This window comes from Myotis nattereri (genome assembly GCF_964212035.1).
Source record: "Myotis nattereri genome assembly, chromosome: 12".
Classification (NCBI taxonomy): domain Eukaryota; kingdom Metazoa; phylum Chordata; class Mammalia; order Chiroptera; family Vespertilionidae; genus Myotis; species Myotis nattereri.
Window position 1 is genome coordinate 78063546 of NC_138087.1, and position 15101 is coordinate 78078646.

At 61.7% G+C, this 15101-nt stretch overlaps 1 protein-coding gene across 1 annotated transcript; it reads right to left on the reverse strand.

The window, feature by feature from the left end:
- Positions 1–80: 80 nt before the first annotated feature.
- CRAT (carnitine O-acetyltransferase) lies at positions 81–14713 on the reverse strand. The gene is made up of 14 exons (XM_081104180.1): positions 14467–14713; positions 11873–12136; positions 9265–9383; positions 8059–8112; positions 7394–7559; positions 6883–7057; positions 6301–6479; positions 5732–5832; positions 5241–5360; positions 4972–5094; positions 4757–4892; positions 4352–4414; positions 3509–3646; positions 81–2860 (listed from the first exon to the last, which is right to left on the reverse strand). Exons 1-14 carry the CDS (start codon positions 14491–14493, stop codon positions 2645–2647), a joined length of 1881 nt encoding a protein of 626 aa, XP_080960306.1. The 5' UTR covers positions 14494–14713; the 3' UTR covers positions 81–2644.
- Between the last annotated feature and the right edge of the window lie 388 nt (positions 14714–15101).

The following is a 15101-nucleotide window of genomic DNA, read 5'->3' on the forward strand; positions in this document are numbered from 1 at the left end:
CTGCCCTTGCTTCTGGCCCCAGCACTTTCCCCATGAAGAGCCAAAGTCAAGTTCATGCCAATCTGGATAGACAAACGGGATCTAGGTAAGAGCCAAATCTTTAATTCATTCGTTTATTACAGGTTCACATTTCAAGTAATGTGTTGCACAAAATATATTACTTTAGAACAGTTCTTTTTCACTCATAAAAAAAAAAAAAGTTCTTCATCTGCATCATTGGCATCAGGGTCTTGTCCCTGGCCCACCTCTGGGCCAGCTGACCGGATTCTCCAGGTCCACGGGCTGAGCGGTTTGAGACCCAGCAGCACTTTCTGGATTTCCCAGGCGATGCGGTCCCTGGGAATGTTACCCCAGGCCCCGAGTGCCTGCTGGCATCGCGCTGAGACAGCGGATTAAGAAAACCCTGTAGGTGTGTCATCTCCCCAATCCTTCCTTCCCGTGTGTCCAGAGACCCAAAGCACCTGCTTGTCCCACACCCAGCACTCCCAAGAGTAAGGCACAGTCACATCCTCGGGAGTAGTTTCTGAAGGTCTTCATTTCCTTGCCTTTCCCTCCCCACGTGCCACCAGGGACCTCTAGGCCGGCACCTCACACTGACGGTTTGTTTCGGGTGCTAACTGTGCCTTTCCCCGTGGACTTGCGGTGCTAAGGAGCTGAGTAAGCCTTCATACGAGACCTGTCACACCCAAGGGCAAGGGCATGCCCTCACTTCTGAAGGGGAGTTTGGGGAAACCCTGCCTTATGTTCAGACCTGTGGTTCTTAGAACTTGAGTTGTGGGAGTTGCAGGTGTCTGTGCAGTGCCCATGGCCTGGCTCACTCTGCCCGCCTCCCCCAGCAGCCCCACCCTTGTACTACTCCCCCAGCACTCACCAACGCCTGCTGTGGGCCCCCACTTCCTGGGGCTCCCAGGAGCCCCCAGAGGGAGCAGCATCACCCCCACTGTACAGATGAGGACAGCAGGCTGTGCACTGTCATGGTCTTTTCCTGGTCTTCCCACTCCAGCCCAGGAAAGGGCATTCCTGGACCCTACCCCCTCCTCCTGGCATCACTCCACCCTGCCGGCCTTGCTGGGGGGCAGGGGGTGGGGAGGTGAGAAATGGCCAGGCCCCGGGCAACACCCACTCCCCCATTGTGTGGGTTCCGCCTCCTGCTCCCTGGGGCTTCGGGCAGGTGGCACACCCTCTCACCCGCACTGGAGAGGAAGGGCACCGAGTCCCCACCTTATGGCTGTGGGAGATTTGGTGGGACCAGCAGGCCCAACACGGGTCAGTTCGACTCAGTGCCCTAGTCCAGCCGGCACCTTCCTGTGCCTTCCAGGCACGTGTCCACCCATGGCCTCCCCTTCTCCACCCCTGCCTTGGTCATCTGGGCGGGTGTGATGTGGGGCTGGGGGCTTGGCTACAGGGGCTCCCGATACCCTGACCTGAGGTATGGCTTCTGGGACTCTGTTCTGCTGTTCAGGGGCTTGGTGACTAACCTCTCTGTGCCTGTTTTCTCATCTGAAAAAAGGAGAAAACCACAGGCCCCATCCTCTGTCACTGTCCCGGGTCAGCCAGGCCAAGAAGGCCCTCTGAGAGGCTCCATCGGCTCTCCCACCTGCACCCCGCGTCTGCTCTGGTTTTCACGTGCCTCAGGGCCAGAGTGTCCCCTGGAGTGAGAGACTGACTTTGGCAAGACACCCAGCTTCTGCCAGGTGCCTGGGGTTGGGGACAGGCGGGTTTAGGGTTCTGATCAGGTGGTCGTGTGATCTGGGGCATCACTCCTGTTGGGCTCAGTGGGGGCTGCAGGATGAGGCCTTAGGCCCTGGTGTCGGCCACACCTGCCCACCAGACCCGGGCCTGCAGGGTCCTACTTCCCTGGGAGAACTGTCCCCACCATATGCCCACGGTACTGGAGAGGCCCGAGTCCCGGGCAGGTGGGAGTTGTCTGAGAATGGGGTCTGCAATCTGGTGCCTGAGGACACCTCCTCTTGGCTCCTCGGAGCCCCTGGGGCCATGGCTGCTTGGACACCAGCTCCCAGGCAGGGAAAGCCGGGAGGAGGCCCAGTGTCCCCCCACCTGCCTGCCTCCGCAGCTGGAACGCCTCTTCACCAAGACATTTTCCCTTTATTAATTATCTCGCGTGGTACTATTATACAACCAGCAACATTGTTCAGCCATATTCTCCAAAAGAGTACGGCAGTCCTGTGGGAGATGCCCCGTCCCCAGTCCGCCTCGCACCCTGGCCTCAGCCATGGGGAGGCCTGGAGTCCCCCACTCCAGATAGTCCTGTCTTCAGGCCTTTGGGCGTTTGAGAATTGGAGTACGGATCAGCCCAGATGGCAGGGACTGGCCAGAGCTGAGCTATCAGAGGACTTCCCAGGCTCACTGGTGGGGATGGAGTTGACTGGTTCCTTTCCCAGAGGAAGGCTGCTCTGGGCGATACATGGGGCGCCTGGGCCTCCGTCCTTCTCAGCCTCTGAGCACAGCCCATGATGCTGGGGATGGCCCGTGGAAGGCACTGGGCGTGGGCCTGCGGGCCCTGGGGGAGTCCACCCTGGCTTGGTCAGATCTGCGGGGCCCAGGGGGAGAGGGACAAAGGGGAGCCCTGGTGGGGGGCCCATCTGAAGTGGTTTGGCTGTGGCAGGGGCAGGGGGGGCATGGCTCAGAGCTTGGCCCGGGGGTGGCTCTGCAGCAGCTCGCGCATGTCCAGGAGCGCCTTCTCCAGGTAGTGCGCCATGCGGGCAGCGTTGGTCTCGGCACAGCTGTTGTAGGCCGACACCGAGAAGTTGATGTGCGACTCCATGGGGTTATAGCAAACGCCATAGCCGTCTGGGACCACAGGCCCAAAGAACATGACGCAGTCTGTCTTGGAGGGGACCTGGGGGTGGCACAGGACTCAGGCACTCGCCCCACCCACAGGTCCCTCCAGCTCCTCAGTGCACCAGCCTGCCTTCCCATGGCTGCTCCTGCCGTGCTCTGCCTGACACCTTTCCTCTTCTCCTTCGGACAGGTGATCCCTCTGTCCTTCCATGTGCAGTTCCGGTGTCACCCTCCAGGGGGCCTCCTCTACTGCTCCCTCCTCGGGACTTCCCTGACCCCTAGCACTTCCTGTGCTGCCAGCCTACACTGAGAGCCCCTGGGGAGGGACGGTGCAGTCCCTGCTGTGCCCCAGTACCCAGCACAGGCTGGCACGGAGCACACGTCCCTTCCTTCGTGTCTGACCGTGAATGAATGAAGCTGATTCTCCCCTGGGGGGTTCCCAACTCCTCAGCCTGAGCTGTAGTGAACCCCTGACCCGGCCCCTCTGCCAGAACTCAGCCGCTTCGCAGTGGCCTCTGGGGGCCTGTGTGGGCCACGCCACCACCGAGGTCAGACCACGTTCTAATCTAGACCTTGGCTCTCGTCAGTGCAACCTTTCTGCTCCAGCTCCGGTGGGTTCTCTTCCACCCCACCCCACCCCAGAGCACCCAGGGCAGTGGCAGGGACCCAGAGGGCAGGGGTCCCGGGGGCTCAGGCAGTGGCCCACCTGGCTAGTGGAGAGGTTGAAGTGCATGGCGATGGCGTAGGAGGTGTCCATGAAGATGTCAGGCATGCTCACCAGGTCCTCGATGGCCTGCAGCTTCAGGCCCAGCAGGTGCCGGTCCATGGCCTCCCCGCGGATGGCCTGCAGAGGGGACCCTGTCAGGAGCGGGGCTGCGGGACCACGGGGCGCTGCTGCCCTCCGCAGAAGCCTGTGGCAGCAACACCTCTTCCGTCCACTGGCCCCTCAGACCCGAGACCAGAGCAGCCGGGCAGGAAAGCCCTCACTTCAGAGATGGGGAAGCTGAGGCCCAGGGGTCTGCCAGGGAGGCAGGATTCAAGAGCACAGGCCTGAGCCAGGTGGCTTGGCCCCTCCTGGCTCTGGGACGCTGGCACATATACATCTTGGAACCTCAGTGCCTTCATCTGGAAAATGGGGACGGTCACTGAACTCCCCTGTAGGGTGGCTGTGAGACCTAAAGGGACATCTGTGTGTAACATGGGCAGAGCCTGGCACACAGGTGCTCAGAGGCTGGGCCAGCACGGGAACCCAGGCCTCCCGCTGCCAACTGCAGCCTGAGCTGTCACATGGCGGAACCCTGCTGTCGGCCGCTGTGTGTGCCCTCAGCATCCTGGCTCCATGACACAAGACCCAGAAGCTCACCTGGAACCTGGGGCCAGGGCAGTCACTGGGCCCGCCTCAGTGTCTCCAACTTTAAAATGGGGATGTACAGCCTTGCTCCAGGTGCCCCAGGCTCAGGGGAGGGGTCGCTCAAGCTGCGAGTGAGCAGCTGTTTGCTGCAGGAGTGGACAGCAGGTGGGAGATGCCAAGCCAGTAGGGCTCACTCACCCGGTTGGTGTAGGCGCGGTGGGCGTCCACGGCCTTCCGCAGCAGCTCCACCTTCTGATGCTCCTGTGGGGCGAGGTGAGGGGGCTGAAGCACTGTCCCTTCCCTGTTCCTGCCCCATCTCAGGAGCCCGCTCCCACCAGCACTACATTCTGAGAAGAGGAAGTGGAGCTACCATCACTCTCGGGCAGATGCTCACTGCTGATGAGTGAGTGAATGAAAGCTCCCTTTTCTCTTGGGCTGCCAGGAAGCTCAGAGCTAAATCCATAGCTCTACCTTCTCTTATATTCCCAGTGCCCACCATAGGGCTGGAACACAGTAGGTGCTCAATCAATGTGTGTTGACAGAGTGAACGGGGAGGGAGATGGCTCAAGCCCAGCTCACCCACCCTCCCCCTGAACCTCTCACCGTCACATTGGAGTCATCCATGGCTTTGACAAAGGTCAGTGACTCCGTGGACGCTGAGCGGATGGTGTCAGTACGGCCCAGGTGAAACATGCGCAGGGAGGCGCTTTCGTACGTGGCACATGCCTGCCCGTAGACCCTGGGTGGAAACGGGGCTGAGCACATCCCACCTCTGCCCCCAGGTCTCCACCTGCCTTCCTGGCGGGCAGGGGGCTCACCTGTAGTAGGCCAGCTGCAGCGCCATCTGGATGAAGGCGTCAGGGCTCAGCTTCTCTGACTTGGGGAAGTCCTTCCCAAAGTGGTGGAACACGGTCACAATCATGTCCAGGTCCTGGATCATGCTGGGGGTTGGGGACAAGGCAGGTGAGGAGCAGGCACCTGGCAGCCCGAGAGAGAGGTCTCAGAACCAGCTGGGTTCCGTGACAGACCTGGAACAAAAGCCTGCCAGACTCCAGGGGCCTGGCCCCACCCAGCGCCCGGCGCTCACATGCTAAGATTCTGCTTGGCCTTCTCGATGTCGTTCTTGATTTCGGGGGTGATGTTGAACCGCAGCTTCCTGGGCATGGGCAGGGGTACCATGGGAGACCGCACGGTCTCAGCCTTCTTCCTGTGGGGACGTGGGCTCGGGCTCATGCCGGTGCTGGGGGAGCCTGGGCCCATCCCTGGGGTTGGGTGGGGAGGATGGATCCCTAACGCTGGCGGGGGCCAGCCCAGAGAGACGCCTGGAGTTCTCCTGAAGTCACCCCCAGCTTTCAGGTGGCCAAAGGAGGAGGCCTGGAGAGGGGACGGGGCTTGTCCAAGGCCATGCCACTGGGAAGTGGCAGAGCCAGAATGCAAACCCATGCCTCCTCTGGCTTCCTTGGAAGAAACAGATTCCCAGGCCTAGGGAAATGCCATCGCCCACAGGGCAGTCTGTCACCGTGTGTCACCGTCACCAGGGCCTGGGGAGACGGGGGGAGGCTGGGGAACCACACTCACGTGTACTCGATGACGTGGTCCACGAGGGAGATGATGGGCGGCCCCTCTGCTGCTGCGTGCTCGTAAACGAGCCCACAGGAGCCATCTTCTGCCACGATGAACTGTGGAGGGGGAGGGGGCCTGTGAACCCGTCCCTGGAGCCCCTCTTTGGTTGGTCCCAGAGGAAGCCACCTCAGGAGTTACACTGACTTATTACAATTATTAATAAGAGCTAACACCCATCGGGGGCCGTGGACCCCCCTAGGCCACCCCATGCTGGTACACCTCGCTGAGTCCCCGTAACTCTTCTACCCGGGAGTCCTCCCACAGCCCCATTTTACAGGTGCAGAGAGGGAAAGTCATGGCCAAACTGCGCCTCTGTGCCTGGCCTCTGAGGTGCTGCAGGGGGTGTTGGGGTGACAGCAGTTTCTGGGCCAGGACCAGTAATGACAGGCTGACTGCTGGGTAATTACAGCCTCGATGACTTCCATCTGTTTACCAGCCAGGAGGCCAGGACGCGCGGGACAGGAAGTCCCAAGGCTGCAGGGGACTGAGTGTGGGTGTGTGTCTGGGGGGCTGCCGGTCCTCACCTGCAGCGTCTTGTCGAACCAGCGGTTGCCGCTGTTGAGCTTGCTGCCGCCCCCGTGCAGCATCTGGCCGGCCACCTGGCTGCGGTACATGTCTTCTGAGACCCGAGGTATGACTGCGTCCAGGCACACGGTGAAGATGCTCTTCTGGATGGAGCGCACCGACTCCCGGTTCACCTTGTCTGCAGGCCGCATGGCGGAGGGGGCACAAAACGGGGGTGTCAGGCCTGGGGGAGCCGGGCCTCCAGAACGTTCCGGAGTGCTGGGACAGGCTTCAGAGCTTCACACTCAACAGGGCCCTGCAGCCCCGCAGCCCCTGTGAGGAGTGCCCAGTGCCTGGCCCACTTTAGAAACAGGCAGATCCCACCCAGGTCCCTGACTCAACACGGGGTTTGGGGGGACTGTGACAGCAGACGGGGCTCCTCAGCCAGGGGACTTAGACTCTCATCCCACTTGCTCCTTAATATGGGGAAACAAATCTGATCCAGCTGTTTCCCGAGCTGAGCGGACTCGGTGAGAAGCTGCCGCCTGGGCCTGGTGTGGGCAGAGCCTTGGCTGCGGGCCTGGCCCCCCCACCGCGGGCACCTTTGATGAGGGTGTTGTAGGCCTTGGCCCAGGAGTTGCGGTGGTTGGAGGTGAGGATGCCCACGGGCTCTTTGTTGGTCTGCAGCGACGAGTTCCAGATCTTCTCCAGCTGCACGAAGAGCTGGTCCGAGGTGAGGGGCGTCCCGTCACTGTGGTACACGTCCAGCTCAAAGAACTGTCCGGGTGCAGGCGGGCGGGGAGGGGGCTGGTGACGACCTCAGACCCTGCAGTCACGTCCCACCCCCACCGCCTCCTGGCCCGGGCAGCCCAGAGGCCACAGTGAGTGTTGTCCTGGCCCAGCTGAGGGGACGGTCAGGCCAAGGGTGAGGGCGGAGGAGGATGTCCCCGCATTGTTCTCCCCAGGCGGGGCAGGCCAAGGCCCCTCTTGGCGTCCCTGAGGCTGGAGCCTAGCTGGGCGCCCAGTGGAGATGCCCAGAGCATGCCTGTTCCTGGGGCTCAGGGGCATGTGTGGGGGCCCTGCCCCTCCTACCCTGCACGTGGGCCCACCCACCTGGTAGTTGTGCACCACTGTGATGTGCATGGGCGGCTTCTTGGTCTTGCTGAAGTTGATGACCGAGTCCTGCTTGGGGCCTGGCACGCGGCAGGAGGACAGGATCTGATAGTACTGGTTCATGCACAGCGGCTTCCCGCCCAGGTACTCCACGGGAAGGGTCTCGCTGTGGGGCAGGGGGACAGTGAGGCGCCGCTGGACAAGTACAAAGGGAGAAGGGAGGAGGGAGCGGCTGGGGGCTGGGCAGAGCCGAGTCAGGGTTTACAGCAGTGGCCGGCTGCCCACCTCGTGTCCCTACTTCCCCTGGACCTCAGCAGGGCTGCCTGCTGGGCTGGGGCAGGAGGCCTGCCGTGAGTCACCCTGGAAACTCCCTTCCCCTCTCTGGGCTTTAGTTTGCCAAGGGGGCGATGACCTCCGGGGCCTGTTTGGCTGGAACGCCAGTTGCGGGGCCTCTCGGGACAGGGTCACCAGGAGGAAGTCCCAGCAGCTGGAGCAGAACCCAGGCATCCCAATCCCGAGGCTCTGTCTCCCCATTCCCCACAGAGGCGGGGCCAACAGGAAGTGAGAGCAACTGAGCTCTGGCCCGCCCAGCACCCCAGGGCTTGGGTCAAGCTGGAGTGACTGTCAATTAGGCGGGCAGGGTAGGGGCGGGCTGGACTGCTCACTTGTCAACCATGGCCTTGAAATCCAGCACACCCTCAATGAATTTGGCAGCAAACCTAGAGGGAACAATCAGAGATCAGCAGAGGTGTGGACACCCTGAGGACAGTCCCAGGTCAGGGACGCCTGCGGGGCGAAGGGAGCCACCGATTGCTTCACCCTCGCGCAGGGCTTGCAGAAGCTGAAGGAGTGGGTCTGTGTTCCAGTTCCAGCTCGCCCTTCTGAGCCTGCTTCCTCGCAACCTCTAGAGAGAGATGCGAGGGCTCAGGGAGAAACTGCTGGCCCAGTGCCGGCAAGATTTAGGTGCCGAGGCACAGCAGCCTGATCGTGGCTGGGTTCCACCCACAGGGCTCGAGCCCCAAACCACAGTTGGGAGTCGGGAAGGAGGACACTCTTCCCTCAGGAACCAGCTACGGAGGGACCCGGGACCCCAGGGGAGCAGGAGTGTGCATGGGAGGGCAGTGGCTCGAGGTGGCCCCTCCCCTAGGTCTCTACCTGCTCTGGGCCTCTGTGTCTCCCAGGCCACCTCTCCTACTGGCCTTCCTCCCTGAACTGTGTGGGCTACACCAACCATGTCCAGCGCCTGGGCTGCCCCTGACCCCCAATATGGGGGCCACCATCTGGAGTTCCTGGGCCTGAACCCCCAGACCTTCCCGGGTGCCCTGGTGCCTTTAAGAGAAGCAGGTGGTGGCCACAGCGGCTGGTGCTTGGGCAGGAGATGCTTGTCACTGGTATTTTTATCTCTGGTCGGACTGGAACAGAGGCCAGGGCAAGTGACATGGCCGAATGTGGAAAAGGGGACTGTGTACAAAGGTCGTCCCTGTGGCCAGAGGCGAGAGGGAAGGAGGGGTGAAGTGCCAGAACTGGGGTGGGGGTGGCCCCAGGTTTAGGGACAGGGAGGGCACACAGTCCACGGTGTGGTGGTGAACAGCTATGAAGCTCTGGAGCCGGGAAGACCCTGCTCCCTGTCCCAGCTCAGCCAATACTGAAAGGTGATCTTGGGCAGGCCCCTCCCTGCTCTGAGCCTCAGTTTCCCCATCTGTAAAGGAGGAATGACACTCCCTACTTCATCAGGTATGTGTGGGGATGAAAGATAATGAGCAGGACTGGGGCCCCTCCAACCTCCTGGAGGAAGTGGTCCTCGGGGCCTTGGAAATGCCCAGGAGCCTTGCCCCGCCCCTCCTGGCCCTGCCCCAGCCGCAGCCACTCACCGGAGTTGTCCCTGTAGATCCACAAAGTCCTGCCTGGGCAGCACGAGGCCGGGGCTGGAGTAGATGACCAGGGGCTGGCGGAACTGGAGGTAGGCCGTCTTGAGCCACCACTCGGACAGCTGGGGAAAGGACCAGAACCTGTCAGGAGGGGTGGGGTGGGGGACTCGGTGACCCTTCCCCCCAGGGCGAGGGGACTCTCTGCCCACTCTGAGCACAGGTTCTTAAAGCGAACACTCAGGCCCCGAACCCCCGCTCCCACACCCACCAGCAGCGTCCCATCATCTTCCCTGAGCCGGAGCCCATCAGCAAGAGAAATCAGACCCCGGCCAAGGAGAAGATGTGGGAGGAAAAAAGCCTGGCAGGAGACCTGGGGCGGGGGGAAAAGAGGCAGAAATGTGAGTCATGTTTCTTTCTCTTTTTTAAAAAATATATTGTTACTGATTTCAGAGAGGAAGGGAGAGAGAGAGAGAGAGAGAGAGAAATATCAATGATAGAGAGAATCATTGATCGGCTGCCTCCTACACGCCCCACACTGGGGATCGAGCCTGCAATCCAGGCACGTGCCCTGACCAGGAATTGAACCATGACGTCCTGGTTCACAGGTCGACGCTCAACCACTGAACCACGCTGAATCATGTTTCATCATCTTACAAATTTTGGTCAATGATTTTTACTACTTTTAGAAATAGTAAAAATGTATGTCTGATAGATAGAAAAGAATAGAGAAAAATATAGGAAAAGGAAGTCCATGAATGAGTTTCTGCTCATCCCAGTGGGCATTCTCCAGGAAAGCAGGGGCCCAGGGTTCAATGTCAAACTGGAGATCCTGGTCCCCAGTGGCCTCAGTTTTGTTGGTGTCAGACTGGGCAGTGGACACTCCTTGGATCTCAAGGTCAGGCAATCTGGGGAAGCCACTGAGGATAAATCGATGCACTAGTGACACAACGTGGGCTGCACCAGTGGGTGAGCATTGCCCCTCTGGGGACCTACATGGACATGGTGAAGGCTCCCGTCCTGGGGCCGTCGGCTCCCAGGGGACTGTCACCCTTGAGCCTCTGTGCTTGACTGCAACACTGTCCGCCCTACACCCCTTCCAGGGGCCTGCCCAGTGCGCCTCTCTGGGCGGGTCCTTTCCTCCCTGGAGGCCGCCCCCGCTGTGCTGCCTTGCCCCATCCCCAAGAGCAGCGGGCAGGATGTGCCTCTTGACCAGACTCCCCCAGGGAAACAGCCGCCTGTGGCACCAGGCCATTAGCCTCGGGCCCTTGGCAAGGGGCGAGGGGTGTGACGTGCTCAGGTTGCACAGAATGCCAGCGGGGGTTTGGAGGAACTGCAGGGTAAAAAGAAAGTTACACACCGCTGGGCCCCAGACTCTCAGCTCCTGATTCCGGAGTCCAAGGCCCTGAGCTGCCCAGGCTCAGGACAGCCACCCACCAGCTGAAGACTCCTGCCTCCTCTTGTGCAGCCCCCGCTTCCACCTGCACCCCTCAGAGCACCTCCTCCTTATGGGGCTTTCTGTGGCTCTCCTACAAACCTGCCTCTCCCTCATCATCCCTTTCTCCGGAAGTCCTCCTCTCCCCTGCCCCCCCACATAGTTGCTTTAGGTCAGGACTGTCCCCCCTCCCAGCAGCCCAATCAACAAGTACCACTGGCACCAAGACATACTCTGGACCTAATGACTTCCCACCCTCTCCCTGCCAGCATCTCCTTCGGGGTGCCGGCACCAGCTCTCCCACCGCCTCCTGCTCCCACTCTTCTTCCCTCCCAGCGCCAGGGCGGACATGCTACACTTTGGGTTAAGGTATGAGATGCATGCAGGAGAGCGCACGGAGCATCAACGTACACACATTTCCACAAGGTGAGCGCGCCTGCGTGACCGACTGAGACACAGACCGGAGCAATCCATCACTGAACACAGACCCCTGCTTGAAGCCAGCCCGCAGCCTCTTCCCACTGAGCTCAAGTCCAAGTTCCTTCTGCTTGCAGCCCTCCCTCCCACCCTGGCACTCCACTCCAGCCTCCGTCCGTTCCTGGATTCACCTGCCTTTGCTGGTGCTATTCTGTCTGTCACAGACCCCACACCACCTCCTCCCTGCCTTCCCTACCACTCAGAATAAAGATGCTGCCATTCTCCACCCTTCTTTCTCATCACCTTTTTAAAAAAATTAAAAAATGTTTTCATTGATTTGAGAGAGAAAGAGAAGGAGAGAGAGAGAACTGGGAATTGAACCAGTGACCTCTTGGTGCTCAACCAACTGAGCACACTGGCCAGGGCACATCAGCCTTTTTCATTTCTACGGAAATGACCTTGACCACTCACGTGTCTTGTTTAATCACCCCTCTCCCCTTCCTGCTTGGATGTCAGCTCTTCAAGGCATCAACTGTCTCTTTCTTGCTCACCCAGCACTCTGCCTAGTGCCAGGCACAGAGCAAGTTCCCATGAAACTGTGGCGCCAGTGAACGCACCAGAGCGGCTGGTGTTGGAAGCGTCTGTGTGCGGCCGGGGCAGACCTCACTGGAGGACTCTCACACGACCCACGGCCTCGGGGGGCCCTGTTCCCTTCAGCCCTCGTGGGACTGGGGGGTCGGTACACCCGCAGTTCTTACTCACCCAGTTCTCCATCTTCTTGGCCCTGCGCTCCAGCCCCTTCTGCAGGCGCTCTCCCACACCCCCTGCAGCCTGAAACTCTTCCACCAGCTTCTTGGTGTGGGCCCATTCCTCCTCGCTCACGATGGGCTGCAGGGTCTTCAGGTAATGGTCCAGGGTCTGCTGGAGCGGGGGCACGGGCAGCCGTGGCAGAGACTCCTGGTGTGCCTTGAAGCGGCTGGCGGCCTTCGTCAGGGAGGAGGGCTTGAGGAAGCCCAGCGGCTTCACCTGCAGGCAGCAGAACATCCTGCTCATCCTCCCACCAGCTCTGGGAGGCCTGGGAGTCCCAGCTGCCGTCCTGAGCACTTAAGTGCCCATCTCGGGGATCAGAGACAGCCTCTTGGGTGGTGCCAGCCCTGGCTTCCCAGCCCTCGAGCTATAGGCGTCTCCATCTCTCTGGGGCTTGGAGATGCAGGTGTGGACACGGCGGGTGGGGTGTGGCCACTGATCTTGCCAAGGCTCTGGGGAACCAAGTCAGGATGAGTGGCACCTGCTGGGGGTGGCAGAGGTCAGAGGGACCTCTCACCTGTCTGAATGCACAGGGCCCCGCCTTTCTCACTTGGGGATTATGAGCCAGCCAGCAGTGAGGTGACGGCCCCCTCCCAGAGCTCCCCACCTCCTCTTCTCCCACCCTGGCCAGGCTGAGAAACAGGGAAGAAGAAAAAATCAGAGAGAGCCAGATGATTACGCACTTTTGGATGAGGGGGAAGCCACAGGTTTTCCCCTGTCTGTGGGATGGGATGGGGGTGGCATGGAGGCAGCGCTGGGACAAGAAAGAGCTGAGTGGCCTGGCAAGGAGGGTGAGAGTTGGCAGAGAGAGAGTCCAGCAGAGAGAGAGAGAGACAGGAGGGTCTGGGGCTATTGGCGGCAGGAGGCAGGCAAGAGGCAGAGGCTCTGTTCCGTACCTTCTCTTTCTGCTGCCCGTCCTCCATGGCAGGACTGAGGTTCTGAGCCCTGTCTGTCTGCCTTGGGCTGGATGCCTAAGCCTAACTGTGCTACCCAGTGGGCGAGCGGAACCTAGCAAGAGGCAGCCACTTGCCTGGGCTGGAACGAGAAGACAAGAGCCAAGATTCAGGGGGGGGGGGGGGGCGGGAGGCAGAGGTGGCAGTGGCGATGGCTGTGGTGGCATCTGGGATTGTGGCTATGGCCACAGCCCTAGCTTCCAGAAGTGGGGGGATGGGGAGCAGGTGAGAGGGCCGGGGGTGGGCACTGGAGTAGGAGTAACCCTGGAAAACTTCCTCCTTTCTTCTCTGGGTGGGCCCAGAGCCAGGGAGATGGGCCAAGAGGTATTAAAAAATCCACCTGCTAGAATCTGTAGGTCTGTCTGATGAAGGAACACTTGGCTGGAGGGCAGAAACGGATGAGCGGCTAAGTATACCACAGCCCTGAAATCGGGGTACTAGAGAGCAGAGTGGACTGGGGCCACCGGAGCCCTGCCCATCCTGCTTCCCCCTCGGGAGTCCTTCTAGGCCACCCTCCTACGGAAGCCTGGTTCTCTCGAGGTGTTGCTCCTCCGGCTGGGGGCCAAGAGTGGGGGACTTTAGGCGTTAAAAACAAACCAAAGGACGCTGGCTCTGGGGTTGGACTAGATTTGAGTCGCCAGGTCGAGGGGATTCTGGCCAAGTCTCTCCTCGCCTCAGCTTCTCCAGCAGTAAAGCAGCAGGTCACCCAGTAGGTCCCGGAGGGTGACCCAGAGGCTGTTTGAGGGATGGGGACACAGCTCAGGTGGCAACAGTGAGGTGGAGCCCTGAGGTCCTGGAAGAGCCTCTAGGCCAGAAGCCAGTGGACGGGGACTGTCAGTTCTCTGGGCCTGGCATGTCTGTTTGAATGATCTTCTTGGCAAAGACAGAGGGAGATGCAAACAAAGATAGGCTTGGATTAGAGAGTAAAGGAATCCGAATCAGGGTACTGGTGCGTCTTGCTCCAGGCTGCCTACTGGGGAGGACTGGGGGGTCTGTGTGGACAGGCCGGGGAGGGCCTGGCGGAGAGGGAGGGCATGGGGCTGCCACCTGCCACCTCCTGCCAGCTCTCGGGACTTTCTGGGCAGCCCAGTTTGATGCCTCCACGTGAGTTTCTCTGGCTACAGACACCCCCCGGGGACCATTTGAGACGTCCAAGGAAGCTGACCAGCTGGAAGGGGTTGGAGAAGTGGCTCTGGCCTGGGCACAGCCGGCTTGGGCTGAGCGTGCAAAGGGTGTGTGAGTCAGAGAACAACAGTGACAGACTCCATGCCAGCCTGCCCCGGGGCTCCAGGTCTAAGGGTGGGGGTGCTGCCTGGAGCCAGGTGCCACTTCTTCCCCGGGTCGTTGAAATGTAGCGAGGGCTACAGGACCTGGGTTCCACCCAGCCTCTGACCTTGAACCTCAGTCTCGTCCGCGGCCAACCCGGGGAAGCCCACCCGCCGATCCCACCCGCGCGCTGCAGGCCAGGCCGACGGGGCCTCCGACAGCCTGTGGACCCGGTTCCCCATTCGGGCGCAGCTGCAGGGCTGGCCCGGCCCGCCCGCGCCGTCCGGGGCCCGCCAAGCCCCGCCAGGCCGGCCTCCCGGCCGCACTCACCACGGTCCTGACGGCGAATGCCAACATCTCCGCGTCCGGCCCGCGGGCTCACAGTCCGCCGCCGGGCAAAGTCCGCGCCGCCGCCGCCGCAGTGGCTGGGTCCCGCTAGGGCCTCCGGGCCAAGGTCGCCGAGTCACCGCCGCCAGCGGTCCGGGCAGCCCCGCGCCCACCCACCGGGCCGGGCGGGTGGCGGGCTGGCGGCGGGGGAGGAGGGCTCCAGGCGCGGTCAACGGCCAGTTCCGAGCCCGAGAGGCTGGTCGCGAGCGCGGGGCGGGGCCAGAGCGCGGGGCGGGGCGGGGCCAGAGCGCGGGGCGGGGCCAGAGCGCGGGAGGGGCGGAGCCAGAACGCGGGCGAGGCGGGGCCAGAGCGCGGGGGGGGCCGGAGCGTGGGGCGGGGAGGGGCGGAGCCAGAGCGCGGGGCGGGGCCAGAGCGCGGGGCGGGGCGGGGTGTGGTCAGCAGTTGGGGGGACGCCCCGAGGCGCTGGACCCGGGAGGGGGGTCCTGCGCGCTCCCTCCCCACCCCGGTTGCCGTCCCCTCCTTTGGAGGCAGTGGTGCCATCCCCCTCAGTCCGCTCGGTGTCCTGGAGCGCTGCCCTCCGAGTGGTAGGGAAGCACAGCCATGCTGACAGGGCAATG

Coding starts and splice junctions, on each gene's coding strand:
- CRAT (XM_081104180.1), bottom strand. CDS start 14,493: ATGTTGGCATTCGCCGTCAGGACCGTG. Junction 6,480..6,882: donor CTACAACACCCTCATCAAAG/GTGCCCGCGGTG, acceptor TGCGGCCTGCAG/ACAAGGTGAACCGGGAGTCG. Junction 5,833..6,300: donor GGTTCGACAAGACGCTGCAG/GTGAGGACCGGC, acceptor CCCCCTCCACAG/TTCATCGTGGCAGAAGATGG.